Source organism: Danio rerio, chromosome 11 (genome assembly GCF_052040795.2).
Source record: "Danio rerio strain M-AB ecotype USA chromosome 11, GRCz13ab, whole genome shotgun sequence".
In the NCBI taxonomy this organism is placed as follows: Eukaryota; Metazoa; Chordata; class Actinopteri; order Cypriniformes; family Danionidae; genus Danio; species Danio rerio.
In genome coordinates, this window is record NC_141031.1 from 48,388,609 (window position 1) to 48,403,288 (window position 14,680).

Genomic DNA, 14,680 nt, shown 5'->3' on the forward strand with positions numbered 1-14,680 from the left:
CCCAAATACACTATTGGGAACATCACTGCAGACTGCTGCTGCTTCAGGTCACCGACATGCTCCAGATCACTCACACACTCACACACTCACACACACACACACACACACACACACACACACACACACACACACACACACACACACACACACAAAGACACACAAAGTGGACAAGACACATACACACACAGCAACACACACAGAAGCAAACATCCACACACACACACTCTCTCTCTCTCTCTCTCTCTCTCACACACACACACACACACACACACACACACACACACACACACACACACTCTCATATAATCTCTCTCGCTTTCTCTCTCGCTAACACGCACACACTCTGTCAGGTCATTAGTGTGAGTGTGTGTGTGTGTCAGCGCTGCAGTGTGTGTGAACAGAGCGCTCAGTGTTAGCCGTTTCCTGCAGCTGATGGAGTGTGTTTGTGTGTGTTTGATCAGTCAGGGCAGATCCTCTAAACATCACGGCACACACTGTCCTGCTACGAGCGCACGCCACTCAACAACACACACACACACACACTCACACACACACACACACACACACACACACACACACACACACACACACACACACACACACACACACACACACACACACACACACACACACACACACACACACACACACACACACACACACACACCGACACACAAGAGACAGACACACACACAAACACAAGATAGATTAATACAGGCACACTCAAGAGGCAGACACACACACACACACACACGCACGCACACACACACGCACACACACACACACACACACACACAGAGTCGAGACACTGATGATGTTTCCACTGCTATCTGATAATTAGCTGTGACTAGCGGTTAGCATGTGAGCTGGTTTTAGCACATGCTGCTATTCCTGACTCTGCTGACATCAACCACACAGACGGAGGAACATCAGAGTCTCTCATCAGGACTATCCAGGAGACGCTTAGAAACATGCTGTGAAGGAAACTCCTCTGCTGCTGTAGCCGACACTGGAGTTACTGACGCCGCTGTGCTCCAGAGCCTCATCCACTGCCCTGATCATTCAGTATAACCCTCAGCCTGAGCCCTGCTGCCTCACTAGTGTCTGACCACACCACCGGCCACTTTATTAGGTACACCTGTCCAACACTAATGTCCACTCAGCCAATCACAGGGCAGCAGCTCACTGCATTTCGGCATGTAGACATGATCAAGAGGATCTGCTGCAGGTCAGAGGAGCATCAGAATGGGGAAGAAAGGGGATTTAAGAGACTTGGTTATTGGTGCCAGACGGCCGCTCCTGTCAGCTAAGAACAGGAAACTGAGGCTACAATTCACACAGACTCACCAAAACTGGACAATAGAAGATTGGAGAAACGTTGCTGCTCTGATGAGTCTCCATTTCTGCTGACACATTCAGATGCTCGGCTCAGACAGCATGAAAGCATGGATCATCCTGCCTTGTATCAGCGGTTCAGGCTGGTGGTGGTGGTGTAATGGTGTGGGGGAGATTTTCTTTGGGTCCATTAGTACCAATTGAGCATCAACGCCACAGCCTACCTGAGTATTGCTGCTGACCATGTCCATCCCTTTATGAGCACAGTGTCTCCATCTTCTGATGGCTACTTCCAGCAGGATAACGCAGCATGTCATAAAGCTCAATCATCTCAGACTGGTGTCTTGAACATGACGATGAGTTCACTGTACTCAAATGGCCTCCACGGTCACCAGAGCTCAATCCAATAGAGCAGCTTTGGGATGTGGTGGAACGGGAGATTGGCATCATGGATGTGCAGCCGACAAATCTGCAGCAACTGTGTGATGCTATCATGACAATATGGAGCAAAATCTCTGAGGAATATTTCCAGCAGCTTGCTGAATCTCTGACATGAAGGATTAAAGCGGTTCTGAAGACTAAAGGGGTCCGACCTGGTACTAGTGAGGTATACCTAATAAAGTGGCCGCTAAGTGTATAGTCACCCCTAATTAACCTGTCATGTGGTTGTGAACTCTTGATTTAAAGAGACAGTTCACCCAAAATCAAAACTCTTTTATTTACTGATCATCCAAAGTTCTTTAAGTGTCAGTATGCTGAACACAAAGGAGGATATTTTGAGGAATGTTAGACTCCTGTAGCCATTGATCTCCATAGTGTTGTTCCTCCTGCTATGGAAATCAATGGTTACCGGTTTCCAACTCTCCTTAAAATATCTTCAGTTGTGTTCAACAGAGTAAAAGGTTCAGGCGGCAGTGAAACTCACCGATACACACGCGCATCATGCTGTCCGGCTGAAGGGAATCCCAGCATGCCACACACCACACGACTGCTGCTCGCGTCCCAGCCCAGACTACAAACATGCCTCCATTTCCCAGCATGCTTCACTTCCACCACACCTTCTGTTACCATGGTGACGCTGCGTGTGCTGGACAACACGGGCCGCAGACGCACCTCCTCCAGACGGACCGACACGGCAGACTGAAGACAGAAACAGCTTATTAACAGTGTGTGTGTGTGTGTGTGTGCGTGTGTGTGTGTGTGTGTGTGTGTGTGTGTGTGTGTGTGTGTGTGTGTGTGTGTCCTAGTAGATTTTGAGCTTCATCATTCAAAGATGTGAATTAAATTAAGACACAAAACTGGAATATTGCATAAAACATTAGTAAATAAGGGCGGCACAGTGGCTCAGTGGTTAGCATTGTGACCTCACAGTAAGAAGGTTCGAGTCTCGGCTGGGTCAGTGTGTGTTTCTGTGTGGAGTTTGCATGTTCTCCCCGTGTTGGCGTGGGTTTCCTCCGGGTGCTCCGGTTTCCCCCACAGTCCAAACACATGCGCTATAGGGGAACTGATCAACTACACTGGCCGTAGTGTATAAGTGTGTATGGGTGTTTCCCAGTACTGGGCTGCAGCTGGAGGGGCATCAACTGTGTAAAACATATGCTGGAATAGTTGTGGCGAGCTCTGCAATAGAGACTAAGCTGAGGGAAAAAGAAAAGATGTTGTCATCTCCGCTGTTTATCTGAGAGGGGTCTGGCTGCAGACATGGTGCAGATGCAATCTGAGCTGCATCCTATGCTTATTAACCCCACCCCTCACAGTGATGTCACTCGCTCCATTTGAGTGCATTGTGTCTGACGTTGCATCGCTGAGTGATGCAGTCTCAGCTCGCATCATAAAGGCTGCAGCCAGACACTATTGTGGTCTCTCCATGAAGTGTTAAATGCAATATAATGTCAAGCGCAGGCGGATGTAAACACACCGCTCGTGACACTCCTGTCATGTGATCTCCTGAGCCGGCTCTTTCTGAAGCTGCTGTTGTCGGAGTGTCTGTGGTCTGATACTGGAGCGCAGTGATAGTCTGTGTTTGTGGCCACGGCTTTACATCGGCCTGTAATCCGGCTCTCAGACAGGAAAACTCAAACAGCCAATCAGGATCCTCCAGAGACGGCTGTCAATCATCAGACGACTCTGAGCGCTGCGGTTCACAGTGTTTACACTGAAGGTCTGACAGTACCATCACTGCAGACGGGTTACAGAGGGTTCAGATGGGGTTAAGCAGTTCAGACCAATCTGCAGCACCTACTGATTAATCCTATTAATAGCCGGAATATTCCACTGAGAGCTTGTGGGGTATGAGGGGATATATCATTACAGCAGGAGAACAGCGTCAGCCGTGGTGGATTACAGCATTCTGTGTATTCTCCATTATGGTTGAGTTTCTGTCCTGTTTCAGTCTAAATCTCTGAAAATCCTTAACTCAGTCAGAGTTTTCTAGACCAGCACAACACATCGCTTGTTTTCAGAAATAATGAAGAATGCAGAGTTTCAGCACAATTCTCTTGTTTTGGCTTTGATATCGGGTTATTCTGCTCAGCCCATCGGCAGATTAGATGCTTGTTTTAAGGGAAAACTCACTTAGTTTAGACTCATTATTTCTGAACACAAGAGCATATTGTTTACTAGTCTACTGATTTACTTTTATTGTGACATATTTGGAGGAGAAGAGCTTTTGTCTCAGTGTGTGGAAGAACAGAAGGCTCTGGAGGACATGTGGAAGAAACTGCTGCTGGTTGTAGAAACAATAGTGAACGTTTGCCAGAACACACGTGTTTATTATTGATCATGGCTCACATGATGATTTAATAAAGTTTAATAAACATTTAAGTTTAAATAGTTGCTTTTGCTTAAAGCTGTGCATATTCCTCTGCCAGAGTTAGCTTTTAATGATCACAAGCTCTGCGTGTGAAGCAGTGTGTGTATGTTGCAGGTATTCTCCTGAACAGCGGCTTTACAGTAAATGGAATTAAGAATTTGGGAGTAACACACTCTGGGTTATTGAATTATCAGAATATAATGCACATCAGGGCTTGACATTAACTCCCGCTAACTCACCAAATGCAGGTGGGTTTCAGCTGTGGCAGGTGAGACAGTCTCTCCCACTAGCCACTTTGTCTGGCTGGAAATCATTTTAAGCTGTAGTTTTCTTAAAAGCAGGGTGACAATACAGATGGTCCAGTATGCAGGCAAATGTGATCTCAGTGTTGAGAAGCAGCAGGACTGTTAAAAACAACTGTGATTGCTCGAGCAAAAGAAAGCAGCTGATTACGGAATGAGAGGATGAAGCGCAGGTGAAGCGCGCGGCTGTTTAAAAAGCGTGTGCGCTCTCGTTTCCTATCGAGAGGCAACTGTGTCTGGAAACGCAAGGGTGCGATCAGCTCTCCTTGAAATAGACTTGGCAAACGGAGATGCTCGTGCACCCACAGTCCTCCTATGAAGAGCCCCAGACCTGATTTAGTAAAATCTGTATGTTTATAAGCAGCAGCGGTCACTGCTTTCACTTTCAGCCTTCTTTAACCAGATTACGAACAGGCCTAACGGTAACGCGACCGACCTTTCATTATCACACACCTGCTTTCTTCTGCTTAGTTATTTTTGTTAATATGCTTTAATTATATTTTGTACAATAAGATTGCTTTAATAAGAGATTATCTGAGAGGGGGTCTGGCTGCAGACCTGGTGCAGTGCAATCTGAGCTGCATCCAATGCTTTTTAATGCGCTCACCTAACCCCTCCCCTAACCCCACCCCTCACAGTGACGTCACTCACTCTATTTGAGTGCATTGTGTCTGACGTTGCATTGCTGAATGATGCAGTCTCAGCTTGCATCATAAAGGCTGCATCCAGACACTAGTGGATTAACTCCCCATTTATTAAACTGGTGATCTGAGACCTTTAGACGGGACACAGACTGTGCTTTATTTTGACAATAATTATTTCTAAAATGTCAATTTTTCTAGAAGAAAAGTTTGTTTAATAAACAGTGTATGTATACAGCTATATTCAGCTTTTTTGACACATTATTTAACATGTATGGCTAAGAAATAATCATTTATTTGTCAGAGACAAATTAAAGTCTTGTCAAATAAAAATGAATTGCAATGCGACACTATGAAACCACAACACATTTGCACATTGATCAAGTTCATACACACACACAAAAAGGTAAATGCATGTGGACACAACATCTAAATCAAGTCATTTGAGCATGTCAAAGCCAAACTTATGCATATTAAATATATTTCCCCAACAATAAAAGTGTGGCTAGTGAAAATGGCGAGTGGCTAGTAATGTTGGAAATCTACTAGCCACAGCGGCTGCTGATCAAAGCAGTGAGGGTCAGGCCCTGATGCTCATGTGTATGAGTGACTGCACTGTGACTGCTTCAACACACTCATAAACTTCTGCTGCTGCTTGTTTTAACTACTTATTGAGTTGAACCAACACACTTCTTACATTTTGTGGCGAGACAGCTGAATTGTTTTATGTTTAATTCACTTAAAACTGTAATAATAATTGAGTTAACTTAGATTATTTGTGTTGGGACAACATGAAGGAATTGTGTGGACCGCTGTGTCTTGTCAGATGTGCAGTGTGTTGACATTGTCAGATTAATCTCTCCCTGATTGTTCAGTGTTTCTGATGCTCTGTGTGAAGTGTCACCTGCTCGTATGTGTCGGTGAAGTCCAGGTCTGCCCTGTTGCTGTGGGTCTCCTGGTTCTGCAGGTTCTGAGGGCTGTGCAGTGGCTGTGGGGCGGTGGGCCGGGTTGGGTAGCGTGTGGTCCGGCTGGTTGGCTCCTCCAGGGTCCTCCTGTAGGCGGCTCTGTTGCGTAGGAACTCCGGCAGCTGGTGTCCTCGGGGCAGCCCGTTCTCCCGGCCGCGAGTGGTACCGGCGCCGCCCTCTAGCCCGTTCCTGCGCAGCTGAATGCGGTGTCCGTGCAGGTGTGGGGAAGCAGGGCCGTGGCTGCCGCGGTGGAGGGCGATCTCGTGTCCGCGCTGCCGGCTCCAACTGCTGGATGGAGGAGTGCTGGGGGTCTGCGGAGGTGCTGGTGGGACCGGCTCATGGTACCGGGGCATGTGGCCCTGATTGGGCCGATCCGGACTGCAGACCACACCCAGATCCTCAGAGTGAGTGCAGTCGCTCACACCCCATCCGTTAGAGCGGCACTCCGACAGGGAGCTCTCCGAGCCTGAACACCTGACGTTATCCAGCCAGATCGGGCCTGTGGAGAGCAGAGTCAGAGTCACGGCAGCGCAACACAAGCAGAAGACTCTCAGAACAAACCAGCAGTTTAACTTTAGGGTGCATTCACACCTGCGGTTCGGTTCTTTCAAGCGGACCAAGACCAATGCATGAGACATAGTCATTGGCGGAGGCTGAGAGTTTTCAGAGGGGTGTCAGGGGCTGTGAAGAGGAGGGGGCTGGAAGTCACGGACGAGTGGGGTGGCCAGCGAGACAGGCCATGCATTACCCCCAGCTCTGCCCCTGGACATGTGGTTAATTTTCAGACTGTGTTCTATTCAGACGAGCTCTCCTCCATACCCTAACCCCTTCAAATCCACCCCTCTCACTTGAAGCCATTTAGGGCAGGGGTGTCAAACTCAATTCCTGGAGGGCCGCAGCCCTGCACAGTTTAGTTCCAACCCTGCTCAACACACTTACCTGTAGGTTTCAAACAAGCCTGAAGGACTTAATTAGTTTGATCAGGTGTGTTTAATTAGGGTTGGAACTAAACTGTGCAGAGCTGCGGCCCTCCAGGAACTGAGTTTGACATCCCTGATTTAGGGCATAGGGATGAGCCCTACCAAATGGAGAACAAAGACAGTCAACATGTACTGTCCCCCTCCTGTATTAACAGCTCAGCTGACTCGAGCAGTCTGAAACTCTGCCATGCTCCGCACTCTTTGAGGTTGGGTGTGTTTGCTTTTGTTGATGACTGATTTTCATTTGATGTTCTCACCACAACCAACCTCTCTAGTGTTCACTAGAAAGTGTACTGAGATCGCCTCTTCCAGCAGGTGTCAGTACGCTCGTCTGGTTTCCTTATAATGCTCCTCGACTGCCACGTTCTCACCTGCCCAAACCCAAACCAACCGCACTGAAGGGAAAACTGGAGTTTGATTAAAGCGAAAGCATGCGGCCGGTGTGAAGCACCTCACACTCTCATCAGTTTCAGTCTCATGATCCAGTAATCAGTACAGGACGTGGATTTCTCCATCTTACCTTGCCCCTCGCCGAACTTTGCGCTGTGAGCCCAGGTGAGCCCGCGAGCGAAGCCCAGCTCTCGACACACCACATCAGCGAGTTTAATGTTGACCTCGTCGTCACACACCGTCCCCCAGGCTCCGTTATACAGCACCTCCACGCGGCCCTCCAGCTGGCTCCGGCCGCCCACCAGACGCACCTGGAACCCGGGAAGAGCGAGCGCCAGCGGAGACACCAGCAGCAGCAGCAGCAGACGGAGGAACATCTTTACCTGCAGAGTGACTGAGTGAAGGATGAGCACGCGTTACTGCCCGTCTACAAAACACTGCCTGATGTAGAGCCTGTCACATCCTCTCTGTGACAGATGCAGTGTGTGCAGTGTACAGGATGTCTAATCAGTCTCGCGTGTGTCTTTTATGAATTTCATATTGACTCATACACACCAGTTTCACTGTGTTTACTTCATTAAACCGTGCCCGGTGTTATAAACCTGTAAACCCTAACCCTAACCCTAGACATGTAAATACACACCTGTCAATCAATATCAGTGGGCGGGGAAACCACACTGCTTCATCACAATGCGGTCCGCCTCAAAAACACCGGGGTGGACATCCTGATTTAATTTTAGGATATTTAAATATATATATATATATCTTGTGTTTATATGACTGTGGACACTCTGTACTACACACACTCTGACCAAACAGCTTCCACAGGTTGATTTTGTATAATAGGAGCTCTTTAGAGTGACTCAAACTGATCCAGAATCAGCCTGTTTGATCTGAATGTGTGAATATTCCAGCGGTCCGTCAGGCCCTCATCATCACATTTACAGCTGTGTGTGTGTGTGTGTGTGTGTGTCTCAAAGATCTACACAACTGAAGCAACCCAAACACAACCACAGGCGAATAAACCACACACACACACACACACACACACACACACACACACACATTCCAGTCCGACACATATAATTAACTGACTGAAAACTGCAGCTTCAACACTAAAGGTCACAGTTCAGCCCAAAATCCTAATTTAGATCACTCGTATCACCTACATCACCATTTCCTGTCAATATAATGCACTATAAACACATACTGTGGACGTTTCCATCATTCTTCAAACTATCTTCTTTTGTGTTCAGCAGCAGATTTGAAGAATGATGAGAATGATCCTGTCTGCCTCTATTCATCTTTATTTCAGTTAAAGGGACAGATCACCCACAAATATGAATAAAGTCTTCATTAACTCGTCCTTATGAGTTTCTTTGTTCAGCTGAACACAAATGAAGATATTCTGAAGGAAAGAAGCCTGTAACCCTGACTACAGTATTTCTTTTTTCTATTATCCAAGTCAGTGGTTTCCAACATTCTTCAAAATATCTTCTTTAGTGTTCAGCAGACAAATGAAACTCAGGAAAGGCTGGAGCCAGGTTAGTGTTAGTAAATGGTTCACATATTAGTATTTTTGGATGAGGCGTCCCTCAAGCAGAATATTCCATTATTAATCATGCCAGAATATCTCAATACAGATGAAGGAGAGCTAACAGAGACGCTCTAATCCACACACACACACACACACACACACACACACACACACACACACACACACACACACACACACACACACACACACACAGAGAATCAGATCAAGAGCTGATGAAGAACCTGAAGAAGAAAAAGATGATCATCTGCACTCACCTGTAGACGGAGGACGAGAGCAGGAGAAGGACTGAGAGTGATTGAGGCGGAGAGAGAGAGTTCAGCCCTGACAAACAACTGCACAACTCTCTCTTTTACACACACACACACACTCTCTTTCTCTCTCTCTCTCTCTCTCTCTCTCTCTCTCTCGCTCTCACTTTCTCCTCTGTTTATGTAAAGTCAAAGCTCTTTTTTCCCCAACCTAATTGTTTTATAAAGTCCACTTTTAAAGGGACACACACTCTCTCAATCTGACCTTGATTCAGAATACAGCAGTTCACAATCTATTTGTAGGCATTTATTTATACACTTGCTGGACACTCTCTTGAAGAAGATCTCAGAAGAAAACACACAGAAAACACTCTCGAAGAACATGAAAAACATACACTGACAAACTACACAACAACTAACAAAGCAACAACCAACCCAAACACCACAGCAACACATTAACAACCAAATAAAACACTACGGCAACACATTAACAACCAGATAAAACACCACGGCAACACATTAACAACCAGATAAAACACCACGGCAACACATTAACAACCAGATAAAACACCACGGCAACACATTAACAACCAGATAAAACACCACGGCAACACATTAACAACCAGATAAAACACCACGGCAACACATTAACAACCAGATAAAACACCACAGCAACACATTAACAACCAGATAAAACACCACGGCAACACATTAACAACCAGATAAAACAGCACGGCAACACATTAACAACCAGATAAAACAGCACGGCAACACATTAACAACCAGATAAAACAGCACGGCAACACATTAACAACCAGATAAAACACCACGGCAACACATTAACAACCAGATAAAACACCACAGCAACACATTAACAACCAGATAAAACACCACGGCAACACATTAACAACCAGATAAAACAGCACGGCAACACATTAACAACCAGATAAAACACCACGGCAACACATTAACAACCAGATAAAACACCACGGCAACACATTAACAACCAGATAAAACAGCACGGCAACACATTAACAACCAGATAAAACACCACGGCAACACATTAACAACCAGATAAAACACCATGGCAACACATTAACAACCAGATAAAACACCACGGCAACACATTAACAACCAGATAAAACACCACGGCAACACATTAACAACCAGATAAAACAGCACGGCAACACATTAACAACCAGATAAAACACCACGGCAACACATTAACAACCAGATAAAACACCATGGCAACACATTAACAACCAGATAAAACACCATGGCAACAAATTAACAACCAGATAAAACACCATGGCAACACATTAACAACTACACAAAACACCATTTCAACAAATAAACAAACAAAAACACCATGGCAACACATTAACAACCAGATAAAACAGCATGGCAACACATTAACAACCAGATAAAACACCACGGCAACACATTAACAACTACACAAAACACCATTTCAACAAATAAACAAACAAAAACACCATGGCAACACATTAACAACCAGATAAAACACCATGGCAACACATTAACAACCAGATAAAACACCACGGCAACACATTAACAACTACACAAAACACCATTTCAACAAATAAACAAACAAAAACACCATGGCAACACATTAACAACCAGATAAAACAGCATGGCAACACATTAACAACCAGATAAAACAGCATGGCAACACATTAACAACTACACAAAACACCATTTCAACAAATAAACAAACAAAAACACCATGGCAACACATTAACAACCAGATAAAACAGCATGGCAACACATTAACAACCAGATAAAACAGCATGGCAACACATTAACAACTACACAAAACACCACACTAACCAACAACAACAACCAAACAAAACACCTTAGTAACAAACTAACAACTAAAACAAAACGCAGTGGCCACAATACAACAGCCAAACAAAACACCACAACACCTGCACAGCAACACACTAACGACCAAACAAAACACCACAGTAACACATTTACAACCAAACAAAACACCATGGCCAACAAACAACCAAACAAAACACTATGGCAACAAAATAAGAAACAAATAAAAGACCACTGTGACAAACTTACAACCAAACAAAACATTATGGCAACACACTAACATCTACACAAAACACCATGGCAAAAACTGAACAACCAAACAAAATGCCACAGCAACACACTAACAACCACAGCAACACACCAACAACCAAATAAAACAGCGTGGCAACTAAACACCACACAAAACACCACACCACTAGCAGCCAAGTAAATGGCACCATGGCAACACACTAACAACCAAAACAAATCACCATGGCAACACACTAACAAACAACTAAACAAAACACCATAGCAACACACTAACAATCAAACAACACACCATGGCAACACACTAACAACCAAACAAAACACCATGGCAACACACTAACAATCAAACAACACACCATGGCAACACACTAACAACCAAACAAAACACCATGGCAACACTAACAATCAAACAACACACCATGGCAACACACTAACAACGAAACAAAACACCATGGCAACACTAACAATCAAACAACAAACCATGGCAACACACTAACAACCAAACAAAACACCATGGCAACACACTAACAATCAAACAACACACCATGGCAACACACTAACAACCAAACAAAACACCATGGCAACACTAACAATCAAACAACACACCATGGCAACACACTAACAACGAAACAAAACACCATGGCAACACTAACAATCAAACAACAAACCATGGCAACACACTAACAATCAAACAGAACACCATGGAAACCCTCTAACAACCAGACAGAACACCATGGCAACACACTAACAACCAGACAGAATGCTGTGCAGAAATGATGGCTCCGCCGTCTCTGTGAAACGGAGTTTAAACAATACAGCATCTGTCAGTGGCTGAATATAATTCACACCTGTCCTCTTTTTGCCAGACAGAGTTGATGTTCAGGCATGAGTGAAGGTCTGGGCTCATGTGCTGCTGCAGTAAATAGATGCTGTTCTCTGAATGTTTAGACAGTGGCAGACACACACAGAAACACACGGACAGTTCTGCAGGCTCGGCTCCTGAAAGGCTCTGCATCTCACTGTGTTTGTGCTGTAATTGAACACTGCGATCCCTGGCACACGTCCACACCCAAAATGAGTGTGTAGAGACATAAACACACACACTCTCTCCAGCAAAGAGCACACACACACACACACTCTCTCTCAGATCACGTCCTGCATGCCTCCTTTCTCAGACACGTTCGCATGAGGAGAAATACAGCAGACTGACATCACACTTCAAACTCAGTGACTCATTTATAAGAGCCAAGAAAGCCCACCGCAGACGAGGGGTCTTAAAAGTAATGCAGACTATTAATGGAGCCACAGACACAATTAGCAGCCTTTCTTCTTTAGGTGACTTGTGTAAGCAGCACTTACAGTTATGAGTGTTCCATTGTCGAGTGGTAATGTGGGCTGTGTGTGTGTGTGTCGCCCTCTACTGGTGAGCGCAGGAGATGCACACTCATTATTTAACACTGCTGTTCGTGTGTGTGTGTGTGTGTGTGTGGACTCTTTTAAAGTGATGAGGCTCTTTTGAACTTGAGTGTTTTAAAGCGTTCAGTGTAAACGCCACCCATAATAAACATGAAGAGTTCACACAGATCATCTCAACACTGAAGAGTTTCATGAGGAAAACACTATCAACTGCATGATGGAATACATACTAACATCACACTACACACACACACACACACACACACACACTCTCCTGTTAAAGTCTCCATTCCTGCAAACAAAAGGTGAATCAAATGAAATCTGCTCTAATATTTACAGCGCGGTGGTGCAGTGGTCAGCACTGTGGCCTCACAGCAAGAAGGTCTCTGGTTTGAGTCTCGGCTGGGTCAGTTGGTGTTTCTGTGTGGAGTTTGCATGTTCTCCCCGTGTTGGTGTGGGTTTCCTCCGGGTGCTCCGGTTTCCCCCACAGTCCAAACACATGCACTATAGGGGAACTGATCAACTACACTGGCTGTAGTGTATGAGTGTGTGTGTGTGAATGAGTGTAAGGGTGTTTCCCAGTAGTGGGTTGCAGCTGGAAGAGCATCCACTGTGTAAAACACATGCTGGAACAGTTGGCAGTTCATTCCACTGTGGCGAACACAGAAATGCCAACTGACCCAGCCAGGACTCGAACCAGCGACCTTCTTGCTGTGTAACCCACTGAGCCACCCTGCTGCCCCGTATTTTTTTTAATCGTAGTAAATTACTTGACTTAATCCATCCTGGTGATCCATAGTTGCTATGGTAACACAAAAAGAGTAATATAAACAGATGACCCAGTGCAAATTACTGTATTGTGCTGCAATAGTCACACAATGTCACCGCCATCCGAATTCTGAGTGGAGAGTGGAAATAAACGGCATGGGGGAGAGCGGGGCACACACTGACACTTTTTGGTTTTGGTTAAATAATGAACAGAGTAATGAGGTTACACAAACCATATTTTCACCAACAACACACACGCCTCTCCTACTAATGAGCACACAACATCAGACGTTTTACATTCACAGTCACAGATTTAAAAAAAATAAAATATATTGAGTATAATAAAAACTATGCTGCAGAAATGGTTTCTCCTGTGTTTCTCATCCACATTTCCCCAAACTTTTTCAATAATTGGCAGGAAGACGTCTGCTGACACTGAGGTGAAAACTTCAGAAACACGCCACGCTTAACCCTGAGCAAATAGCTTAAACTGTGTGTTACATACTCTACATATCCTCCAGTTTTAGCTGTCTCATTAGTGTCCTGTTCAGAAACTGCCCAGGGAATAAGTTTGTTGATCCCCCAATGGTTCTGACTCGTGTTCAATGTTTGGGCTAGAGCAGAGCCATGCTTCTCAACAGAACACACATGACAGCCAGTATGAGTTGCTTCAAGAGTTCACCCTCAGCTGATGATTGATTATGAAGCGTGTTCAGCATGCTGTCCTGGGAGAGAGCCCTGAGCTCAGAAGATCCTCAAGCCTGGGGCTACCTCCCGTTTGCAGGGCGAGAGGGGAGTTTGAGCTCAGGTAGATGTGGAGAACTCCCCTGCTGTAGTAGCTGATGAACAGATGGTGATCGCTCTTCAGAGATAACCACTGACTAGCAGCATGTCTATGTGCAGATGTGGATTAGTCAGTTAACTTAAGCTGCATGCTTTTGGACGGAGATGGAAACCAGGGAACCCGGGGGAAACCCACGTGAGCAAGGTGGAGAGTGTGTAAACTCCTCACAGTAACGTCAGCTGGATTGTTAAGGAACAGAACCAGTGACGTTCTTGCTGAGAGGCAACAGTGCTAACCACTGCGCCACCGTGCCACCCATCTAAAGGAGGAGGAGTAGGGGTGGAGGGGGGATTCTTCAAGACCAAGATGGCTGTGATATGGAGCTGAGGGTGT

General features: G+C 45.5%; 1 protein-coding gene across 4 annotated transcripts in view; it reads right to left on the bottom strand.

Moving 5' to 3' along the window:
- Positions 1–12,808, bottom strand: part of LOC100329480 (lysyl oxidase homolog 4) — a 32,290-nt gene extending 19,482 nt beyond the window's left edge. Inside the window, exons 1-4 of one of the 4 annotated variants that reach the window (XM_087274208.1) lie at positions 12,679–12,808; positions 7,556–7,819; positions 5,995–6,554; positions 2,261–2,475 (exon numbers count right to left, since the gene is read on the bottom strand). In XM_087274208.1, coding sequence (XP_087130334.1) covers positions 2,261–2,475; positions 5,995–6,554; positions 7,556–7,802 — 1,022 coding nt within the window. In that variant the 5' untranslated portion in view covers positions 7,803–7,819; positions 12,679–12,808. Of the gene's footprint in view, positions 1–2,260; positions 2,476–5,994; positions 6,709–7,473; positions 7,820–9,237; positions 9,320–12,678 lie in introns of those variants that run through there. The other 3 variants (XM_087274210.1, XM_087274207.1, XM_087274209.1) reach the window with 3 other exon arrangements.
- Between the last annotated feature and the right edge of the window lie 1,872 nt (positions 12,809–14,680).